At 42.7% G+C, this 24,202-nt stretch overlaps 1 protein-coding gene across 1 annotated transcript; it reads left to right on the forward strand.

Annotated features, from left to right (window-relative positions):
* Positions 1-6,275: 6,275 nt before the first annotated feature.
* Positions 6,276-23,392, forward strand: tat (tyrosine aminotransferase; the record flags this gene model as incomplete). The annotated part of the gene is made up of 11 exons (XM_083654823.1): positions 6,276-6,648; positions 8,107-8,211; positions 8,376-8,443; positions 9,861-10,019; positions 10,340-10,478; positions 11,775-11,827; positions 17,589-17,741; positions 17,882-18,010; positions 18,513-18,596; positions 18,771-18,869; positions 22,519-23,392. 11 exons carry the CDS (start codon positions 6,276-6,278, stop codon positions 22,657-22,659), a joined length of 1,503 nt encoding a protein of 500 aa, XP_083510949.1. The 3' UTR covers positions 22,660-23,392.
* Between the last annotated feature and the right edge of the window lie 810 nt (positions 23,393-24,202).

Raw genomic sequence — 24,202 nt, forward strand, 5'->3', positions numbered from 1 at the left:
ATAAAACCAGTTACAGAACTGAGTGCAAGCCACACCAGTACATCATAAGCATCACCGTTCAGTATTAGGACATGTGCATTCACTACTCAAATACTCCTTAATTCTAGTTTTAAACTGCTCCATACTTGGTAGATAATCCAGTTTAAAATCACTCTGTAATTGACACCAGGACGAGGGTGCAAATGCTTTAAAAGCACTTTCACCAAAAACCGCCCTCGTCCGAGGAATGACGTACAAAATCTATCCATCGGACCGGAGATTTCTCCTGGTGGTGATTTTAGGAATCAAGAGGTAACATAAGTAAGGAGGCAAGTCACACAGAATGGCCTTATAAAGAAAACAATACCAGTGTTCCAATCTACGGTTGTGCAGAGAAGGCCAACCAACACTCTCATATAAGATGCAGTGATGAGTACGAAAACCTGAGTCTGTTACAAATCTGAATGCTGCATGATACACTGAATCCAGCATTTTCAGAGAAGAAAGATTTGCATGCATGTATAAGATATCACCATAGTCCAGTATCGACAGAAACGTTGCCTGTATAAGCCTTTTTCTCGCACTAAAGGAGAAACAACCCTTGTTTCTATAAAAGAAACCCAGTTTCACCCAGAGTTTCTTTGTAAGACACTCAATATGGTGTTTAAAAGACACATTTTTTTCCAAGTAAAAACCCAGGTATTTGTAGACAGAAACTCGTTCAATCACTTTCTTATGTAGTGTAACAATCTGACAGCCATCCTCTGTCTTCTTTGATTTTGAAAAGCACATCATTTTAGTCTTGTCAGAATTTAGCACAAGTCTCAATTGATGAAGATTATTCTGAATAACATCAAAGGCAGATTGCAGATGTTCTGTGGCACTTGCTAATGATAAAGCAGAACAATGCAAAACGGTGCCATCCGCATAAAAATGAAATTTGGCGTTACTTGCATTTTGACACAAGACATTTATATAAATAGTAAATAAAATGGGACTCAATATGGATCCCTGGGGGACACCGTTTTGAATAGACAAGGCATTTGAGCACACACCACCAACCCGAACCCTCTGTGTTCTGCCACTCAAGTAGTTGCCAAACCATTTGACCGCTTTTGAAGACATTCCAATATCCTCCAATCTCTGAGACAAGACATAGTGGTCGACCGTGTCAAAAGCCTTTGACAGGTCTAAGAACAACGCAGCACAATATTCTTTAGAATCAATAGCACTTATGAAGTCATTTAACACTTTCATAGTGGCAGTGGGGGTACTGTGTTTTTTTCAGAAACCAGACTGGAATTCATTTAGAATGCTATTTGTTGTCAAAAAATCTTTCAGCTGGTCACTTATAAGCCCTTCCAAGACCTTAGCCAAAACAGCTAGTTTGGATATCGGCCTATAATTATTGGGATTTGATCGGTCACCACCCTTCAGTAAAGGAGTGACATATGCTGACTTCCAAATGCTACTGTAGGTATTACCCCTATGGTATTACCCCTATGGTATTACCCCAGTTTCTATAGTCCAGTTGAAAATGTATGTCAAAGGTTCAGCAATATGTTCAGCAGCAATTTTTAAAAAGTAAGGATCCAACCCATCAGGACCGGATGATTTCTTGGCATTTAACCTTAAGAGAGCATCACTTAAGGAGCATCAATGTCAGACACATCTCCTCTCCCCCTCTCTTCCTCTCCCTCCTTCATCACATCTCCTCTCCCCCTCTCTTCCTCTCCCTCCTTCATCACATCTCCTCTCCCCCTCTCTTCCTCTCCCTCCTTCATCACATCCTTCCTCTCCCCCTCTCTTCCTCTCCCTCCTTCATCACATCTTCCTCTCCCTCTCTCTTTCTCTCCCTCCTTCATCACATCTCCTCTCCCCCTCTCTTCCTCTCCCTCCTTCATCACATTGCATGTTCATTGTTGCCAGGAAAACAAAAGCAATCGGGTAAACAAGAAGGTTATTCCCTAAATTAGGGCACTAAATTCCATCCCACTAACCTGCTCTTTGATTTGATTTGATTTGATTTGATTTGATTTGATTTATTTAGCACAATTTAAAAAGAAAAACAGTGCAAGGAGGGAACGAAGCCCAAAGGGCTTGTACAGAGTTCCACTCCCATCATCTACTGCAGAGAATACGTAAAACACAAGATAAACAAAGACATTTACAACATAGAAAAACTATAAACATAAACAACATAAAAGAAAACATGGTTACATAATATGGAAAATAATGACATTGAAGGTTAAGACATAAGATGTTTTTTCAATAACTTTTTGAAGGATGTGAAAGATAATGTGGACCTCAGAGACACGTCCAAATCATTCCAAAGTCTTGGACCTCTTTGAACCTGGAACTGTGTATTTTAGCATTAACTTCATTTTTACGACTTCTCTCTATTTGTCAGCGAGGACTTCTTTGACCTCCAGTAGCACTATTCCACTCAAAGGCATTGCAAAATTACCTGATGGTGGAGAACCCGCTGTACACACACACGCACACACGCACACACACACACACACACACACACACACACACACACACACACACACACACACACACACACACACACACACACACACACACACAGCCGTGACTGACAGACTGCTGTATGTAAGGAGTACTTTTCCATGGCTGTTGGTCAAGCCTGAAATAATAAATATTTTCTGTGAATGAAGGTGTGTGAGTGTAGATTCCACCAGGTAAGTTCTCAGGTGTTTAGCTATTAAAATACCTCCATGCAACATCCAAGAAAGCCTATAGCTGACTGATGTCAACGCCTGTGATTTGATGATTAACACACTGTTTGTCTGTCTGACATATTGATTTAACACAACGTGACCGGATAGTAAAGGTGACGTCCGTGGCAAACACTGACACATGAAATAATGATAACATGTTTTGTTGGCTTACCGTTATACCTGTGTCATAGCCATCATAAATAAGTAACTTTGATGAAAATAAAATATTGGGGAAAAAAAGTAACTTTGTTACCCCCGATGCCCGCTGAGCAAACAACTGGGACGTGGGACGGTATCCCACAGACTTTTACTTGACATCTTGACATCTCTTTCTTCTCATCCTCTTTTCTATTTTTTGACTTCCAGATAACTTCTTCTTTCTAACTTTCACTGTGAATGATGTGTTTGACGGGAATGCTTCACACTTCCCAGTGACAGACTGAATCATTGCCGTCAGACTTACATAATTCACATATTCTCTAGGTTTCACTTTAAATTCTAGTACGTGAGCAAATCATCCAGGGAATGACATGGCCGGGGTCCCTTTAGGGAGGGTTCAATGTCATTGCAAATCGTCCATTGGTTGTTTAATGGGGAGGGGGTTGCGGTCACTGCTGTGAAGTAAAGTTTGTTAGCCCTTGGGGGGCCCTAATGGCCTGGGGGCCCCAAGGAGTTGCCTGCCTTGCCTGTTCACAAGCTGCGCCTCTGCCTACTATATAAAGTCACTTTAAAGGAGTTTTCCTTCATCTTCTGCTGTTGATGTGATCGCTGCGCTGCACAAAGACACATTCCTCATTTGTAATATGATTAATCACTATGGCTATTCAAATGTATTTTGATCTTGAATCTTGAATCTATTTTGCATAGTGTGTGTATGAGAGAGAGAGCATAGTGTGTGTAGAGAGAGAGAGAGAGAGAGAGAGAGAGAGAGAGAGAGAACACTGATTGATGATGTCACTGTCACTGTGTGGCAATAAAAATGTGCATCATATAGGCTATTCGTTTTGGGTTTGTAACCCCCAATAAATAAATAAATAAATAAATAAATAAATAAATAAATACATACATACATACATACATACATACATACATACATACATACATAAATAAATAAATAAATAAATACACGAAAATAAAGTAACATCGAGTTGACAACCCTATGAAATTGTTGATGTCTGTGTCTGTGTCTGTGTGTGTGTGTGTGTGTGTGTGTGTGTGTGTGTGTGTGTTTTATTATTAGCCTATTAAAAGTAGGCTGTATGAGGGATCAGGCAAGCAGCATTTTTGTAAACAAACCGCGTCACTGGGTGGCAACGGCAATAGAACCCTATGGAGCCCAAGTGGCGCGAGGCTTGCGTGTCTCACTCTAGCCGGCTAACTCTGTTTACATTTTAAAAACTGCAACAGTTCACACAACTTTAACACGACATGTATATATTATGCCGCGGGGTTCCGCATTTCTGGGTGGCAAGTGACCTCACGCTGATTCGTCCTATATTATTAAAAGTCCATAGTTGGAGGAACTCAACAATTTTAACTGTGAGTAAGCTGCATTTTGAATGAGCTACAGATTACATTTAGGCTACATGTACCTTGCACTTTGTAAGTTTATTATTATTAGGCTACTTGAGTCGATGTGTGTGTGTGTGTGTGTGTGTGTGTGTGTGTGTGTGTGTGTGTGTGTGTGTGTGTGTGTGTGTGTGTGTGTGTGTGTGTGTGTGTGTGTGTGTGTGTGTGTGTGTGTGTGTGTGTGTGTGTGTGTGTGTGTGTGTGTGTGTGTGTGTGTGTGTGTGTGTGTGTGTGTGTGTCCCCTCCCTCCATCCGGCAGTCTTTCCATCCTGCTGCAGCGCTGCCTTTGTTGACGCACCATGTGCGCCCTCTCCGTGTTGACGCGCGTCACGGCGCCCATGGCGCATCCCTGTAGGGCGCTATCTCCTCCACCAGGCGGGTGGTTAATAGACCCTTTTCACGTGTGTGTGTGTGTGTGTGGGGGGGGGGGGGCATTTTGTGCCGAAAAGGCAGGGTAAACACAGGTGCAAAAGACTAATGACGGTTTCCAAATTCCAATCATGGAAGTTTGAAACCCTCATTAGTGTTTTGCTTGCTGCACCTGTGTTTACCCTGCCCCCGTGAGAAGGGTCTATCTATACCGAGCCAGCAGGCTCCAGGTTGTCCGGTTCTGGTTAGTGATGTAACGGGGGTGTAATGGCACAGCCCTCAGTCTCCACCAATGGAAATATGCCCAGGGTTCAACACCCATTTTTCGGGGAGCTGCTATAAAGCCGGCGTGCACCATCCATATACTGTAAGTGTGTTTGACCTGTGTTGTAGCCTACATATTGGAGAAGAGTGAAATTCTGTTGAGATTTTCTTTTGAACAAGGTAGGCATTTAAGAGGTGCTTTTATTTTACAGACAAGAGTTTAATATTTGATCTGTCTTGCAGTAGAGTTTATTATTTGATCTGTCTTGCATGCTTGCTTGTATGGAAGAAGAGAATGTGAAGTTGCATGATATGTTGTTGCAGTGACATGTTTGCATCATAACCTTGCTAATGCACAGCTAGATGCATTCATTTATTGACCATGCTGCTTGCAGCCTGTTGATGAGAGGCTGCTGCAGCTCGATGTCTTTTCTCTTTTCTGCCTGCAAGTTCTTTTGCTTTAGAAGCTCTTTTGGGGCTATTTGATCACGTTATTACAGTTTTGGCATCTGGCGACCTGCCTAATTTGGGTCTGAATTTAAATCTCACCTCTGCAGTCAAACAAAGGTAATAAACCATAATGCATGCTATTATGTTTTTCGATGATTTAATTCATGCATACATAATACATATACACACACATGCATATATGTATGTGTGTGTATACTGTATATAGATATATCCATGATCTATTCATGATTGAACAATATTCTTACATTATTCATTATGATTTAAAAAAATGACATTCATTTTATTTTTTAAAGTTCATACAACATATTTTCAATTTTCCTAACTATACTAGTCATTTTTCGGCAAAATTGCAGCAAACAACATGGTTACCAAAGTTCCTATATTAAAGAGTAAAACCCTTTAGCATAACTGGCGGTCAGAGATGCCCCAAAAAAAGTTGCCCTGTTTAGATTTAACTCGCCCTCAATTGAGCAGACAAGCCCAACTGGATTTTCTCCATGTAGGATTTACAATGCTAATGTTATGTAATGTGAGTACTGAGGGGCGCAACTCCTCTCAGGCCTGACCAACTCCATTTCTTTGGCCCGGGCCTTGATCAGGTGCACTGATACCCCTTTTCCCCCTGAACCTGCCGCTAGCGCTGCTGGGAAATCAGAGACTTTTTTTTTTTTTTTTTTACCGACGTATCCAATGACGTAATGACGTGGCTCTCGTTCAAAGCTCTCGCGGTGGAACAAGAAAGGGGTTCATAATCTGGGGCTCCAGGCTCTGACTGAGCGCCAGTTTTGAGCAAAGCTCCAGCCCAGGCTCCAGGTTCCTGTAGGTGGAAAAGGGGTAGGAGTATTAACCCTCATCTCTACTGTCCTCATCAGGTCCAGGATGGAGAGCAAGTCTTATGGGGTTAAGATGAACGGCAACGGGGTCCATGGCAAAAACGGCCTCAATGCCAAGAGTCTGAACGGGAGTGGAGTGAACGGGAGTGGAGTGAACGGGAGTGGAGTCAACGGGAGTGGAGTCAACGGGAGTGGAGTCAACGGGAAAGGAGTGAACGGGAGTGGAGTGAACGGGAAAGGAGTGCACCGCGTCAGTGTGAATGGCAGCATCTACCCAGCCAAAGCCAAGAGCCGCAGGCAGAGGTGGGAGGTCAAGCCCTCAGAGATGGCCAACAGCACCCTCAACCCCATCCGGGCCATCGTGGACGGGATGAAGCTCACCCCCAACCCAGACAAACCCATGATCGCACTTTCCATAGGTGAGAGGAATCAATCAATCAATCAATCCCGATGGATGGATGGATGGATCGATGTTTGAATAGTGTGTGCCTTCATGGCTTCCAGCAGCAGAGTGGCTTTAGTGAAGAGTTAACTCCTCAGGATGACATCACATATACCTATAGAACAAGCCAATAGTAAACATGTTTTCCTGTCATGTACAATCTACATGATATACTGACTGAGGGTCCACCCATTCATTGTAAATGCTGCCCCCTAGTGGCACAAAGTCAACATTACAGCGTGACTAACTAACGGACAGCCAGAGACCCATCCATAGTCGCCCATTTGGTGGGGGACAATTAGTCCAACATGTTGGACAATTGTCATCTGTAATCATAATGCTAATATAGTCCATCATCACCATTATCATGACTAGATTTAGCTACTGTTGTACTCATGAGTCTAGCTCATGTTTCTGCTGAGCACCACCACAAAACAATGCCGTAAGCTATTGCTACACATTTGTAATTTTATTTATTTATTTATTTATTTATTTATTTACTTTTACTTTTATTTCTATTTCACTTGGCAGATGCTTTTATCCAAAGCGACGTACAGCAGAGATCAAAACAATACAAATATTTATTTATTTATTTCAGGCACAGTGCACATTAATCAATATCACTCATTTTCAACTGTTGGCCAGAACTTAACTTAGCCATTAAACAAACACCAACACTAAACACACAAGCGAAATAAAAACAGGAGTAGATACAACATGAAGTGAGCCAGAGCAAAGTGCTTCATGCTAGTGAAGACAATGTAGGCTACAAGCAGACAGTTGCAAGACAATGTTAGGCAGACAAATCAGCTAAATCATGACATTAAAATCACATTACAGAAGAAGGATGCAATCGTACAAACACACAACCAGGCATAGCCTACATGCAGGCATAAAAGATACAATCTGACAAACAGACAGACAGACAAGATTCAAGATTTTTATTGTCACTCCGTAGTACAAGTATCACGTGTGAAATTCTTGTGCTGTAGACTCCGTTTACAACATAGTGCAAAATAACAGGGCATATGGGTGCAGGAAAACAAGAGAAACAACAAGCAATAAGGCAGTAAAGTGATAAGACAAGTCAAAGACAGTGACATATTCACTGCACATAGGTGCAAATGGCATGGACATACTTTAAACATAAAGTATGTACATGACAGACCAGCAGATGGCAGCAGACAGGACAAGAATGCAGCGGATAGGTATGATGGCAGGTCTGGTTGTTCTTTAACCAAATGTTAAAATGATGCGCAAAAGAACAATATGAGTCACTATGTTGTATATTCAATGGTGTTCCAAGACAACTCACTCACCTCTGTAGCCATTTTCTGAAGCAAAACTAGAGACCATCTGGAAAGTAATACAGTAATCAAATAAAAGGTAATATAATAAAAGGTCAATGAAGTTTTTACACTCATCTGCTCCTCAGGGGATCCTACTGTATTTGGGAACCTGCCCACAGACGACAAGGTGCTTCAGGCCATGAAAGACGCCATCGACACCCACAAATACAACGGCTACGCGCCCTCCGTTGGTGAGTCACACTAGCCGACAACTAAATGAAAGTTGAACACCTGAGCTGTCATTTGACTACTACCGTCTCTCTCTGTCTCCCTCTCTGCCTCCTGTATTTTCTGTCCCCTTATTCTCTCACCTCCGTATTCTCCATTGATATGAATGTGTATTTCCTCTTGACAGGTTACCAGAAGAGCCGGGAGGCGGTAGCCAACTTCTACAGCTGCCCTGAGGCCCCACTGGAGGCTGAGGTGCCCACTCCTCTTGACCCACTCACACCCAATCTGGGCACCCAGATTGACTGACACCTGCCCTGTCTGTCCGTCTGTCTGTCGCCTTCTCCATCTCTCACCCTCCTGACTGACACCTGTCCTGTCCAGTGTTGGGAGTTAGTAACTAGTTACTGTAACTTAACTACATTTTTCAGTAACTAGTAATCTAACTAATTACTTTTTCAAATTCAGTAACTCAGTTACAGTTACTAAAATAGTAACTGGGCTAGTTACTAGTTACTTTAGGACATGAAAATAACGGACAACTTCAGAGGATTACCCAGTTTCTGATCCTCAGACCTAGTCCGGGGAGAGAGCTGCAGCCAGAGCCCCAGAGGCTAATGACCTTGATAGGCTATAAGCCTCCCCAATAAGCGAAGGTTCAATGCCACACTGTGGCACAGCAACACTAACATAATGTGTGCATTAATAACAATCGAAGCGGACTTTTAAAAGTAACGCAAAAGTTACTTTCCCTAGTAACTAATTACTTTGAAGTAACTGGTAACTTTAAAGTAATTAAATTACCTTTTGAGAGAAGTAACTAGTAACTGTAACTAATTACCAATTTTCAGTAACTTTCCCAACACTGGTCCTGTCTGTCTGTCGCCCTCTCTATCTCTCACCCTCCTGACTGACACCTGTCCTGTCTGTCTGTCTGTCTGTCTGTCTGTCTGTCTGTCTGTCTGTCTGTCTGTCTGTCTGTCTGTCTGTCTGTCTGTCTGTCTGTCGCCCTCTCTATCTCTCACCCTCCTGACTGACACCTGTCCTGTCTGTCTGTCTGTCGCCCTCTCTATCTCTCACCCTCCTGCTTTCCTCATGCTCCATCTTCTCCAATATATACTTTTCTTCTTCTACATCATCATCGTCTGGGAGGTTTCAGACAACTGACACTACTATGATTTACTAGAGAACATCAAAAATGATAGTGGGCTCCATGTTAACACGTTAGCATAAGTTGAGTGACAGTAGGCCAATAGCATTATCCAAAACATTAAGAGTGCCTTTTATAGTCGTAGGTTAGTTAGTCAAGTTCATAGTGTTCTGTATTGTATGGTATTATATTGTATGAGTCAGTGATTCTCAACCTTTTTCATATCAAGGACCCATAATTTAGTCCACATTAGAGACACAGACCTCCATGTGATGAGCTCTTATCTCTTGAAAACAACATCTGAGAATATCTTTATTGTCAGATCTGATTTTGTGCAGAATTCCATGACTGTCTGTATTGTAGGTAGAGAGATAACGGAGAAACTATGATCACTACTACAAGCAGTCGTTCTTCTAGTGGTGAGAACCACTGGTCAAAGTTACAGGTTCAAACATTCACAAAATGAAATATCATGAACTCATTATAGCTACTGACGCCATGTTGACTTTTGAACTCTTCCAGGATGTGATTCTGACCAGCGGCTGCAGCCAGGCTATTGACCTGGCTATCAGTGTCCTGTGTAACCCTGGAGACAACATCCTGGTGCCGTGCCCAGGTTTCTCCTTATATAAGACCCTGGCTGTGTCCATGGGCATCCAGGTGAAACTCTACAACCTGCTGGTGAGTCTCATCGCTCGTCTCACCTGCCTCAACTCACACAACTCACGCTTTCATTTGCAGGGTTAGGCTCTTGATCTTGTAAATGAATGGCCCTGATGCACTTCTTTTAACTGAAGGGAGTCAGTTCATCTCTGTTACAAACCAAGAGACGCTGCTCGTCCCACTGAGCACAGTGCATCATTACATAACAGTGTAGTAACGTTACACCAGAGGTTCTCAAATGTTTTTCAGCCAAGGACCCCTTACAAGATAGAAAATATACCGGGGACCCCCTCATTCTGATTTTGGGGTAAGCTTAATTGTTTCTGTTTGCTTTGCAGCCAGAGAAGTCGTGGGAGATTGATCTGCAGCACATGGAGAGCATGATCGACGAGAAGACGTCCTGTGTGATTGTGACCAACCCCTCCAACCCCTGCGGCTCCGTCTACAGCAAGGAGCACCTACAGAACATCCTCAAAGGTCGGTGCTCTTGATGTGAAAACGCCTCTTTTTGTGCTACTTTTGCTTTCTAGCACAGCAGCTAGTGTCCAGAGGTCAGAGGTCATGAGATGGATTCAGTTCAAAGGGGGAAGCTCCGTTTGTGAAAAATAAAGCCAATGCGGAAGTGCCTTAAACCTGCATTCTTTCTAATGGCCAGCAGGGAGTGACTCCACTCGCCCCAAAAACCAGTCTGATTGTATGGAAGTCAATGGGGAAATGATGACCCTCCTTCTCACTTGATTTATGACCTCAGTAAACACTTTCCTAATGAGTTGATGATCTCAATCACTAGTTTTAAGTCTTCTTCAATCAAAATGATAGAAGGACCCAAAAGGTGGGGGGGTTCAGTGTGACTATAACTTCTAATCGCGTGTGTCGCGTGTGCAGGCACGTCAGAGTTTCTGAAATGTGCCGTCTCAAAGCGATTACATGGAGCGTCACCAAGAATTCCACTCTGGAAGGTGGTTTCAAAATGTGTCCTTTCCTAAGCCCAAATTCGCCGTCGCCGTCTAAAAGGGAGGCACTAACGATACAATAATTCCCCGTCACCATAGGAAACTGTCCTCGTGTAAAGTGCCCCTAAAAACTTCTCTCGTAGCAGGCCCGGTTCTACGGGGGTGCAAAAGCATGCATTGCACCCTTATTTTAATTGTCTGCATGCTCAGTTGAAAAGTAAAAAAAAAAAAAAAAAAAAAAAAAAAACTTTTTTTTTTTTAAATAAATGCTACAGCTGCACACTTACTGTTTAAACTTGAATTATAGTTGTTGTTTTTCTTTGTTCTTTGTTGTGATTTTATGGCTTTTTGGCACCTATATGTAACCTTTTAAGGTTGAGATAATTGTATTATCATTATATGGTCCAAATATTTCAGTAAAGCACTTGAAACACTTGAAATATTCTTGCTTGGGTGGTATCATTCTACTTGAAATGATGGTCAAATGCATTATTTTTAGTAAAATAACATGTAAAATTTTTCGAGGGTGGCCGGCCTTCGAGGGTGGCCGGCCGGCCACCCGAGTGGCACCCCTTCCTATCTAGGATGCACCCCTAGTCATCTTGTTCTGGAACCGGCCCTGTCTCGTAGGCTTTCAGTTCCATGAGGACTGTGAGAAAACCACTTCCAGCTTACTAGACTTGATTATAGTTGATTGGTAAAACAAACAAACAAACAAACAAACAAACCTTTTTGTCTGGACAAAATGCCTAAACAGCACATCCATGCCTTCTCACTGACACATGTTCCTACATGATGATGCTTGTGTTCCTCCTCCCAGTGGCTTCCAGACACTGTGTTCCCATCCTGGCAGATGAGATCTACGGCGACATGGTGAGTGTGACGAACACGCGTGTCTGAAAACACACCTATCTGAAAACACACCTGTCTGAAAACACACCTATCTGAAAACACACCTATCTGAAAACACACCTGTCTGAAAACACACCTGTCTGAAAACACACCTGTCTGAAAACACACCTGTCTGAAAACACACCTGTCTGAAAACACACCTGTCTGAAAACACACCTATCTGAAAACACACCTATCTGAAAGCACACCTGTCTGAAAACACACCTATCTGAAAACACACCTGTCTGAAAACACACCTGTCTGAAAACACACCTGTCTGAAAACACACCTGTCTGAAAACACACCTATCTGAAAGCACACCTGTCTGAAAACACACCTGTCTGAAAACACACCTGTCTGAAAACACACCTGTCTGAAAACACACCTGTCTGAAAACACACCTGTCTGAAAACACACCTATCTGAAAACACACCTGTCTGAAAACACACCTGTCTGAAAACACACCTATCTGAAAACACACCTATCTGAAAGCACACCTATCTGAAAACACACCTATCTGAAAGCACACCTGTCTGAAAACACACCTATCTGAAAACACACCTGTCTGAAAACACACCTGTCTGAAAACACACCTATCTGAAAACACACCTGTCTGAAAACACACCTGTCTGAAAACACACCTGTCTGAAAACACACCTGTCTGAAAACTCACCTCTCTGAAAACACACCTGTCTGAATTTATATAATAATATAATAATATATTTTTATATAATATAATTTATATAAAATAAAAATGAGGGCAGCAGAGGGCGTGGTTAGGGGTTGAGCCTGATGTTCGCACTCCCCGTTATGCATGCACACGTTCAATGGAGCCTTGCGCCTTTTGTATCAAATCAGATCAGGACCTGTTAAGGCTCATTTATGGTCACTCCGGCAAGCCAGGCACGGGGGAGGAGCCAGGCGCGGGGGAGGAGCCAGGCGCAGGGGAGGAGCGAGAGGCGCGCGCCCAATGTGACGTCGCAAAACTTTTTAACAGAGTGTACCTCCGCGCGTACCTCTGGTTTGCAGGGAGAGAAATTAAATCAAGAAGTTAGTACACTGAGCCGTGTTTTGACCACATTTCCTTACCCATGTGGTCAAACTTTGATTTGTAACTGATCGTTTTTAGTCATTTCAACAAGGAAATGTGTTGTGTTGAGAGAGATTAAAAGCAGCACAGAGCAGTAGGCTATCAGGGCGGAGAACTGAAATGCCTATTCAGTAAAAATAAGTTTGGTGATTCTATTTATGTGCTGATATACGGTCGTGTGAGAGTGAAACCACACTCAGTACTGCACATAATGCTGTTTCATTACTGCACATAATGCTGTTTCAGTACTGCACATAATGCTGTTTCAGTACTGCACATAATGCTGTTTCAGTACTGCACATAATGCTGTTTCAGTACTGCACATAATGCTGTTTCATCTCAGTACTGCACATAATGCTGTTTCATCTCAGTACTGCACATAATGCTGTTTCATCTCAGTACTGCACATAATGCTGTTTCATTGTGACTTCGGGCTGTTGTCACTATTATCACTGTACAATGCAACATGCTGATTACTTGGCTGCTGTTCTGACTATGAAAGCATCGGTCCAGTGTGGAGTGTGTGCACTCTGAGGAGGTCTGCCTTGGTCCCAGCGTGGAGTGTGTGCACTCTGAGGAGGTCTGCCTTGGTCCCAGCGTGGAGTGTGTGCACTCTGGGCAGGTCTGCCTTGGTCCCAGCGTGGAGTGTGTGCACTCTGGGCAGGTCTGCCTTGGTCCCAGTGTGGAGTGTGTGCACTCTGGGCAGGTCTGCCTTGGTCCCAGTGTGGAGTGTGTGCACTCTGGGCAGGTCTGCCTTGGTCCCAGTGTGGAGTGTGTGCACTCTGGGCAGGTCTGCCTTGGTCCCAGCGTGGAGTGCGTGCGCTCTGGGGAGGTCTGCCTGCCTTGGTCCCAGCGTGGAGTGTGTGCACTCTGGGCAGGTCTGCCTTGGTCCCAGCGTGGAGTGTGTGCACTCTGGGCAGGTCTGCCTTGGTCCCAGCGTGGAGTGCGTGCACTCTGGGCAGGTCTGCCTTGGTCCCAGCGTGGAGTGTGTGCACTCTGGGCAGGTCTGCCTTGGTCCCAGTGTGGAGTGTGTGCACTCTGGGCAGGTCTGCCTTGGTCCCAGTGTGGAGTGCGTGCACTCTGGGCAGGTCTGCCTTGGTCCCAGCGTGGAGTGTGTGCACTCTGGGCAGGTCTGCCTTAGTCCCAGCGTGGAGTGCGTGCACTCTGGGGAGGTCTGCCTTGGTCCCAGCGTGGAGTGCGTGCACTCTGGGCAGGTCTGCCTTGGTCCCAGCGTGGAGTGCGTGCACTCTGGGGAGGTCTGCCTTGGTCCCAGCGTGGAGTGCGCGGGCTCGGGCAGGTCTGCCTTGCGGAGCCTCGCTCGACTATAACGAGTTAGTGTCATTCACCTCTCATGATCAGAGGCTGAAAAATGAAGCCATTGCGGAAGTGCCTTAAACCGGCATCATTTTCTAATGGCCTGCAGGGGCCAACTCCACTGTGGGAAACCTGCTTCTGGCTCCAAATAACCAAGATGGCGACGGTCAAAATGCCAAACTCTAAGCTTCAAAACGGGAGTCCACAAACCACTGGGTGACGTCACTGTGACTATGTGACTATGTCCATATTTATATACAGTCTATGCATATGATTATTATGATGGGTGATGTCACCGTGACTATGTGACTATGTCCATATTTATATACAGTCTATGCATATGATTATTATGATGGGTGACGTCACTGTGACTATGTGACTATGTCCATATTTATATACAGTCTATGCATATGATTATTATGATGGGTGACGTCACCGTGACTATGTCCATATTTATACACAGTCTATTCACCTTATTCACCACGCCCACTTTTTCTCTCTTCCGCGTTCAACGCAAACGTATTTGTTCTTCCGGTTCAGTGGTAGTTGCGAAGGCCACTAGTGGCTAATAATATTAGCCACTAGTTAGTTATGTTATATGGCAGTAAAATGCCACTGAATGACCAAATTGATATAACCGTTAACCATTTCGAGTAACACTGATTCCATACGGATCACCAGCGTTAGTTTGTTGTTTATAACGTGGCTATATTCATAACGTTTCTATCTCGGATGCGTTATTTCGAATCGCACATAGGTTACGCAACCTAACATAGGTGCGCAACCTAACGTCCACTCCACTAACGTCGTCTTAAGAGCACAATATTCCTGGAATGCAAGTTTAACTAAACAGTTACATATCCTCTGCATTCTACATAAAATTAAGATATTACGGGTTGTTTTATTTTGCATGTTACATACGTATTGGCCAAGATATGTTAGTTTATGGCGGAGTAATTCTGCCAGTTTAAATGCGGACTGTGCGCAGCCATCTTGCCTGCGGAGTTTTTGGCAAGTCAAAACGGAAATACTATTACAAAATGACGTAATGCGGAAGCGTCCATGTGTGGGCAAAGAATAAGGTGAATATGATTATTATGATGGGTGACGTCACCGTGACTATGTCCATATTTATACACAGTCTATATGATTATTATGATGGGTGATGTCACTGTGACTATGTGACTATGTCCATATTTATATACAGTCTATGCATATGATTATTATGATGGAGAGTTTGTCCCATGGTCTAAATACTAGGACATTTCTGCTTCACGTTTTTGACATGAAAATGAACACATTTAAAGATATCAGCAGTTTTGATCCAAAAACATTGTTATTGTCCTTAAGAAATAGAACGCTAGATCAAACCCATGTGTACACAAAGCACAAAAGTTCCATTCTAATCATGTGATCAATACAAATCACGTGTGATGTCCAAAAACACACATTCTTATGCCTCTTTTTTGACTGACTGATTGATCAAGCTATTTCCCCCACACTTTTGATTTGAAAGAGTTGAAATACCTAGAGCGCTGTTCTGTTTGATGTCATTACTGGTGCATTCAGTGATCAAATTAAATGTTTGTCTAGCAGCACAAAGGAAGAATATAATTTAGTGCACGTGCAGTTCAGAGTTCGTGGAGGCTACTCTGTACTGTGTCTGTGGAGGGAGTGGAAAAATTTAGTTTCTGGGTTGTTGAGTTCAATTGCAGCTCGCAGCATCAGACTGGGAACTCCCCCCCTCCAGGTTTGTTCAGACCAGAATGACTGTGCACTTTTTTTGGGCCCATATGTTTGCAGTTAATGCAGATGTCAGGTTCTGGCGCTGCTGGGAGAGGGTGTGTGTGTGTGTGTGTGTGTGTGTGTGTGTGTGTCCAGCAATGGGTTGGGCTGCATCAGCCAATCGCGGCTCAGCTCAGTCAGCGGGGCGACGTTTGCTACCCCACCCCCCATCACTCCCACCACCAATCACCCCCATCAATCACCTAATGGGCCTTTTTCACAGCTGCCATTTTGGGTGTAAAAGGCAGGGTAAACACAGGTACAACCAACTCACAAATTAGGGCCCCAGCACTGGAACACCTAAATGGACTGGAAGTTGGAAACCCTAATTAGTGTTTTGCTGCACCTGTGCTACTTCCTGCATTTTAGAAACAAAATGGCTGCTGTGAAAAAGGCCAATTCCCCCATGAGGATCATTATCTAGTCATGTTTCCAAAATCTCTGCGGGTCACACAAACTCTCTGCAGGTCACACAAACTCAGGCCAAGCCCCAAAACATGTGCCTTGACCTGTAGAGCTACAGTAACGTATCACTCACACTGCTCTGGCCAATAGGAGGAGGGGTGGTTCCCCATTCAATGTCAGAAAACTATGGCTTTAATGACTTTAATGGAAGCCAGCTGACTGTGTTACTTTACTGTACTCTCTCTCTCTCTCTCTCTCTCTCTCTCTCTCTCTCTCTCTCTCTCTCTCTCTCTTGTTTGATCCCTCCCCCACAGAAGAAGACGTGGATTGGTTCCATTCCCATAATCAAATCAGCATCCAAACTAGCTCTTTATATAATCCTTTTCTTTCACGTGGACATTTTGGATTCATGAACACTTTCCCCCCAAAATCTGTTGCATAATCAAATAGAAGTGCAGTGTTTTGTTCCAAGCTACAGTTTCCAAAATGTAGGTATTCTGTTGATAAGTAATTTACTGTACATGTGGCACTATATGGAATGGATTTATTTATCTATTTGATTAATTATTAAGAACCTAATTTAGCTTTGCACTATTTTATGGATTGATGGGTTGATGTTTATATGTATAACATTTATACATAGGCTACTTGTTATGTATAGGTAAAAAAACAACAACATATAGGCCGAGTGTCATAATCAAGGGGCTAGCCGAACCCTTATAAACACTGGCTTATTGATTATAAGCTGAGTCTCACGTTGAGGCTAACCGGTCGCGGACCAATAGCAGCTGGCACTTCTCATCCAAATTCACCTAACTTCTGACTCCAAATAACCAAGATGGCGAAGGTTGAAAATGCCAACCTCGAGTCCACAAACCAATGGGGTGATGTCACAGTCCATATATATACGGTCTACGGTTATAATAGGGCGCTGGGCCACCCCATGCTAACTACTTAGCATACACTGTGTTGAGTGATAGGAGGCTCCATGCTAACACTTTAGCAGACAATGTTGAGTGACATCACATCAACAAGACAGATCTCCAAAAAACGGTATTCATGACTTTCGGTTCCTCCTCCTCCTCCTCCTCCTCCTCCTCCTCCTCCTCCTCCTCCTCCTCCTCCTCCTCCTCCTCCTCCTGTCCCCAGGTTTTCCCAGGATGCAGCTCTCACTCGATGGCGTCTCTCAGCAGCAGCGTTCCCGTCATTTCCTGCGGCGGCCTGGCTAAGCGCTGGCTGGTCCCCGGCTGGAGGATGGGCTGGATCCTCATCCATGACAGGAACGGCATCTTTGGCTCCGAGGTTTGTTGCTCTCAGACTCCACCCTCTCAGACTCCACCCTCCACCCTCTCAGACTCCACCTTGCATTCAGTAGACAGAGTAACAACAGATCTCCTTATCTTATTTAGTCACTTACATGTATGTATATGTCTCCTCTGAAGATCCGGCAGGGTCTGGTGAAACTGAGCCAACGTATTCTAGGAGCCTGCACCATCGTCCAGGGAGCGCTGGAGAGCATCCTCGACAACACACCTCAGAGCTTCTACCATAGCACCATCAGCTTCCTCAAGGTAAACAGGGGGACCCTATCATGATGTAGTTTCTATTCATTAGTGTTCTGTTCCATCGCCACACAGCCGTCACTGTTGGGAAAACATCCGTAGCACTGCTCCACCTGGGTAGAGCGGGTCTCCCACTCATCACAAATTGGGATGAGTTTGTAAAGCAAACGTGATGAAGCTGTGATGCGAAACGCGTTGTTTACTATGTCTGCTGTCACTGAATACAAGAAGAAGTCAACGTAACAGTCCAGGTGTGCGCTGGATCTCTCCATTGTTCCTGGTTCTGCTGCTCGGAGCTCCTGGATCAGCTGCACGGCGGTGCACAGGGCACCATACTGTATATCTTCACTACACATACTTGATGAATCTGGAGAGACATGGATCTGTAAACTGCAACTTGACTTGTTGGCGGAGGCATACGACCACGAGGCGGTTCTTTCTACTTTTCATGTGATCTCTTATTGGATGGTTCTTGTTGGACGGTTGAATGATTTGTCTTTTTCTTCCACAGTCCAACTCAGAGATCTGTTTCAATGAGCTGCGCACGGTGCCAGGTCTCACCCCGGTCATGCCATCAGGAGCCATGTACATCATGGTCAGTGCTTTACATCTGTAGCTGCTGAATGTGGACACACACACATACAAACACTTGTTATATATCATAACTGACTTATTTTTTTACATTATTCAACTCTCTTCATTAGAACGTTTAACCTTGCTTTGTGCAACTTTACAAGGGGATTTGTGCTGTGCGTTTGCTTGTTTCCAGGTGGGGATTAGCATGGATAACTTTCCAGAGTTTAAGGACGATGTGGACTTCACCGAGCGGCTGGTGACTGAGCAGTCTGTCTTCTGTCTGCCTGCCTCGGTGAGACATCCATCCACCCATCTCCTATATGTCTTCCTATACTTGACACATATCCTACACTCCAAAACATTTGTGGTCACTCTGTTTTGTAAGGTTTAGGCATTTCAATTGCATTCCATTTCCATCAAACTGTATTAAGTTATTACAAACAAAGTATTATTCATTCATATAATTTATTTGATGTGTTTCTATCATTATTTGGATAAAATCAATGTAAAAAAAAAATGGGGGGCATTTTCACCTTTACTTGCTAGTAGGGGTGTCACGATACACTCAGTTCACGATACGATACGTATCACGATACTGGGTTCACGATAACGATACGATACGATACGATTTTAACAATATTTTTTTTAACTTGAATAATGACAATATATGACTGGAAAAGTAGTATTTTATTTGAAATGCACAAATACAAAACATGCTGTTGTGGGAAATTGTTATTACAATAACAACTAGAAAAAACATAAGATTGGAGATAAGGCTTATCTTGAAATAGAATGAGTTACACCGTCACTTAGATTTACTTTGAACTAAAAGGTTTCTCAGCAGTATAAATTCTCATTATGCATCTTCAGTTTTTCTTCAAACTCAAACAACAAGACTTTTCTTAGTCTATTTTTTATGCATCTTCAGTTTTTCCTGTCAAGTAAACAGTTTTGCCAGAAACTCAATTGAATGGTTTCTCTCCTGTATAACTTCTCATGTGTCTCTTCAGAGACTTGTTCAACTGAACTACTTTCCACACATTGAACTTCAACAAACAAAGACGTTTCTTTGTCTACTTTTGAAAAAAAAAAAAAAAAAAAAATCACGATATGAGATTTCATCTCAACGATACATATCGTGACGTTTTACTATCGCGAAATTTCGTGGGACGATATATTGTGACACCCCTACTTGCTAGTAGAGTAGATAGACAGGAAAGGTAGGGAGAGAGAGGGGATGACATACGGCAAAGAATCACGGGTCAGATTCGAACCCACGCCGGCCGCGGGAAGAACCAAGCCTTTGTGGCACGCGCTCTACCAGGTGAGCCACTAGGACGCCACAAACACGATTCCTGTTTTTCCTGATTTTGACGACATCTTTAGTGATAAGTAGTTACTAGTTACTTTACTTTACTGATAAGTAGTTACCTGTTACATTACTTTACTTTAGTGATAAGTAGTTACTAGTTACTTTACTTTACTGATAAGTAGGTACTAGTTACATTACTTTACTTTAGTACTAGTTACATTACTTTACTTATAAGTAGTTACTAGTTACTTTACTTTACTTTAGTGATAAGTAGTTACTAGTTACTTTACTTTACTGATAAGTAGTTACTAGTTACTTTACCGATAAGTAGTTACTAGTTACTGCTTTGGTGTTTTGCCCAAAATACTGTCTTAAAAGACACGCACTAGACTGCAGCTTCCCATATTTCTTCTTTCTTTTATTTACTTCAAACAAACAGCTGCAAACGCATCACTTCCTGTGTGCCAGACTATATTGTAGTCTGGTATCATTCGGTGACAGAGTAGTTTTGATGGAAAAATGACGAGGGTCGCAGGTTCGAGCCCCCGTGTTCCCTGTGGCTTGGTCAGGCGTCCATACAGGCACACTTTGCCCTGTCTGCAGGTGGGAAGCCGGATTTAGGGTATGTGTTCTGGTCACTGCACTAGTGCCTCCTCTGGTCGGTCGCCTATTCGAGGGAGAGGGGAACTGGGGGGAATAGAGTGATGCACTACGTCCTGCCGGTGAATCACTGATACATCACTGATGACATCACAGATGCTCTTATGACATCACTGATGATGTCACAATGCCTATGACATCATCAGTGATGTCACAATGCACAATTGCTCAAGTGACATCACTGATGACATTACTTCCGGGACAAAATTTAAACAGAGAACATTGCCCACATGCTCCCTTTTATAATTAAGCAATATAGCATGAGAGCCAGTGTGTTGTGAAGAATATATCCCCCTGATCAGCTGTTATCCCACGAGGCCGCAGGCCGAGTGGGATAACTGCTGAGCAGGGGGATATATTCCACAACACACGCAGCTCGAGTGCTATATTGCTTTTATAAAACGGTTTCCAAGTATGATAATATAATAATAATAATAATACTATAAGTCCGACTCCGACTGGCATGTCATTCTGATAGAGTCAGTTGAAACACTACTGTAAGGTGGGACCGCAAGAACATGCGGGTGATTTGATTGGATCGTTCTGGAGACTGAAGTTGACATTGGCCAATCCTGGCGCTTGCTGAGTAGCTGAGAGCTTTCTGGAATCCCCGACAGGCAGCTCGAGCCGCAGCGCTGCATTCTCAGCGCTTGCTGAGAAGCTGAATGCTTTCTGCAAAGCCGACACCAACTAACGTTACGCGGGGTTAAATGCGGGGTTAAATGCGGGGTTAACAGCCTTTCTTTTGCAAAGAAGACATTAGCCCGCATCTATTCTTGTACAAAACATCATTTTCTGCGAAGTATTAGTAAAGTTATAAGCGAAGATCGATTCACAAGGATCTGAAAGCTGTCTCCGCCATTTTTTTTTCTTCTACGTTGTCATTTGAGGTAAGCCTTATTATTACTCTCTTAGTAAGAGAGTTGCCATGGCAACCAATAACCCATGGCCATGGGTTATTGAACTCGGTTACTGGAATTATACAATGGCTGTGAACCAATCAGATTGCTTGATTTGAGAGAGCCGTTTTATAATAGATAGTATTCACCTTATGTAGCCACGCCCATTTGACCCTGTTGTGTGGCCGTATCAAAACTTCCGGCTAAAAATAATAATAAAATAAAATAAAAAATGGCTGTGCTGCTCCAATATAATCTAACTCTGAATTAACTAATAATTTAGCCAATTGTATGTAACATACCACATAAAAGCAAACGGCAATGTCTAAGAATGCAACGCCATGTAACTGGCTCGTTAAGTCTCGCATTCCAGGGAATTACGTTAACGTCTGCGGGTCTTATTGACGTTAGTGGCTCGCGCTGCCTCGGAGGAGAGACAACTATCTGAAGCTTTCTTTGTTGGAGTCCAGGTATGTTTTACAAGAAAGTGCTCGTCATTGTCGACGATAACGTTATCTGACCTGGCTAACAGTGGATACTTGCTTGCTTGCTGTGTACCGAGCTCAAAGTTGTAGGCTACGTTGTTTATTTTACCCCTTCACTGTCCGCTCCAAAAACAACTCTCTTATTTTGCGCCGTGACCGCCGGAAGTGTTAAAAGGACCCGGAAGAATTTGGCCCACTGTAAGGTCTGAACATAAGTATGCACATCTCATATGTATTCATATTATAGTAGTATAACATGTTATTACATTATAATACTACATTCATATTAAGCCTAATAAAACAAGGGATAGGACTTGACAAGTATTTACCTCTTCCTACTCCTTTTCGGGCATGTGTGGCAAATGTAAATTGCTTCAGGATTTGCTGTGAATTCTAATTGACTATTCTTGTTTGGCATTTTCTATATTTCTTTTATTCTTTATCTCCCGTCCCCCCACCCCCCCCCCCCCCCCCCCCACCCCACCATATTTGAAATAAATCTAATCTAATCTAATCTAATCTAATCTAATCTAATCTAATCTAATCTAATCTAATCTAACCAGTGTTCCCTCTCCCCTCTCCCAGGCGTTTGAGTATCCCAACTTCTTCCGCATTGTGGTGACAGTGCCGGAGGAGATGATGGTGGAGGCTTGCAGTCGCATCAGAGAGTTCTGCCAGCACCACTACGGCCCGCGCAGCCGTGACAGCCCCGAGCCGGACCAGTGATGCTGCGATGAGCCCGCGCAGCCGTGACAGCCATGAGCTGGACCAGTGATGCTGCGATGAGCGTGGGTGACCGAGGACGAAGCTGGAGCCAGAGGGGGACCAAGAGACAAAAGAAGGGACGAAGACAACAGAGCACATACTGAGTCCAAATCTGTTTTTGCGGTGTTCTTTCACCAAGGTTTGAAGCGAGAGACCCAAAATATACAGTCACAAACGTGACAAAATATGCCACTGCGTTGTGGGGGGAAAAAGCTGTGATAGTCAATGGTCCATCCATGTCAATGTAATTTTCAATGTAAACCCCCTAATGAGCAGACCTAATATTTATATTTTGTACGGGCAACTTATGTTAACCTATAGTTTTTGTGTATTTGTACAATGATTCTCATGGTATGTAATATAACCTATTACCTCTAGGGTTTTATTAATCCAAACAACTGCAGGTTTATAGCCTGTGCTGCCTTTGCTATGACAGCTTGCCCTAATACCTTCCTTTAAGTCTGTTTGATGAATTATTTTCCAAAATCAAGAGAGCTGAATATCTATTTGAATATCTATTTTTTTGTAAAATGTATGTATTTGCATCATCTATACATTGGCGTACTCTCCCTATTAGAATGCATGGGCTTGCTCATAATCAAAACCTTCCCTGTATATTGTATGTATGTTAATCAACATTGTCATATTGAATGTGACATTGAATCATATTGAATATATATATTTTTTTTTTACAGTCATGTAAAAAGTTATTTAGTAGTTTTGGTAATAGTTACCAAATTAAAGCTTATTGACATGAGTTATTTTGCTTGAGTGGATTAAGAAACACTCACTCACACACACACACACACACACACACACACACACACACACACACACACACACACACACACACACACCGGCGGAAACGCGCATTACAAAAATAAAATTAACGAACACTATATAAAATCATCTTTCTATCAACTAACACTATATAAAACCCTCTTTCTATGAACTAAAACTATATAAAACCATCTTTCTATGAACTAACACTATATAAAACCCTCTTTCTATGAACTAACACTATATAAAACCATCTATCTATGAACTAACACTATATAAAACCATCTATCTATGAACTAACACTATATAAAACCATCTTTCTATGAACTAACACTATATAAAACCATCTTTCTATGAACTAACACTATATAAAACCATCTATCTATGAACTAACACTATATAAAACCCTCTTTCTATGAACTAACACTATATAAAACCCTCTTTCTATGAACTAACACTATATAAAACCATCTATCTATGAACTAACACTATATAAAACCATCTTTCTATGAACTAACACTATATAAAACCATCTTTCTATGAACTAACACTATATAAAACCATCTATCTATGAACTAACACTATATAAAAAACCCTCTTTCTATGAACTAACACTATATAAAACCCTCTTTCTATGAACTAACACTATATAAAACCATCTATCTATGAACTAACACTATATAAAACCCTCTTTCTATGAACTAACACTATATAAAACCATCTA

The sequence above is a fragment of the Poromitra crassiceps genome (assembly GCF_964638095.1).
Source record: "Poromitra crassiceps genome assembly, chromosome: 18".
NCBI lineage: Eukaryota > Metazoa > Chordata > Actinopteri > Beryciformes > Melamphaidae > Poromitra > Poromitra crassiceps.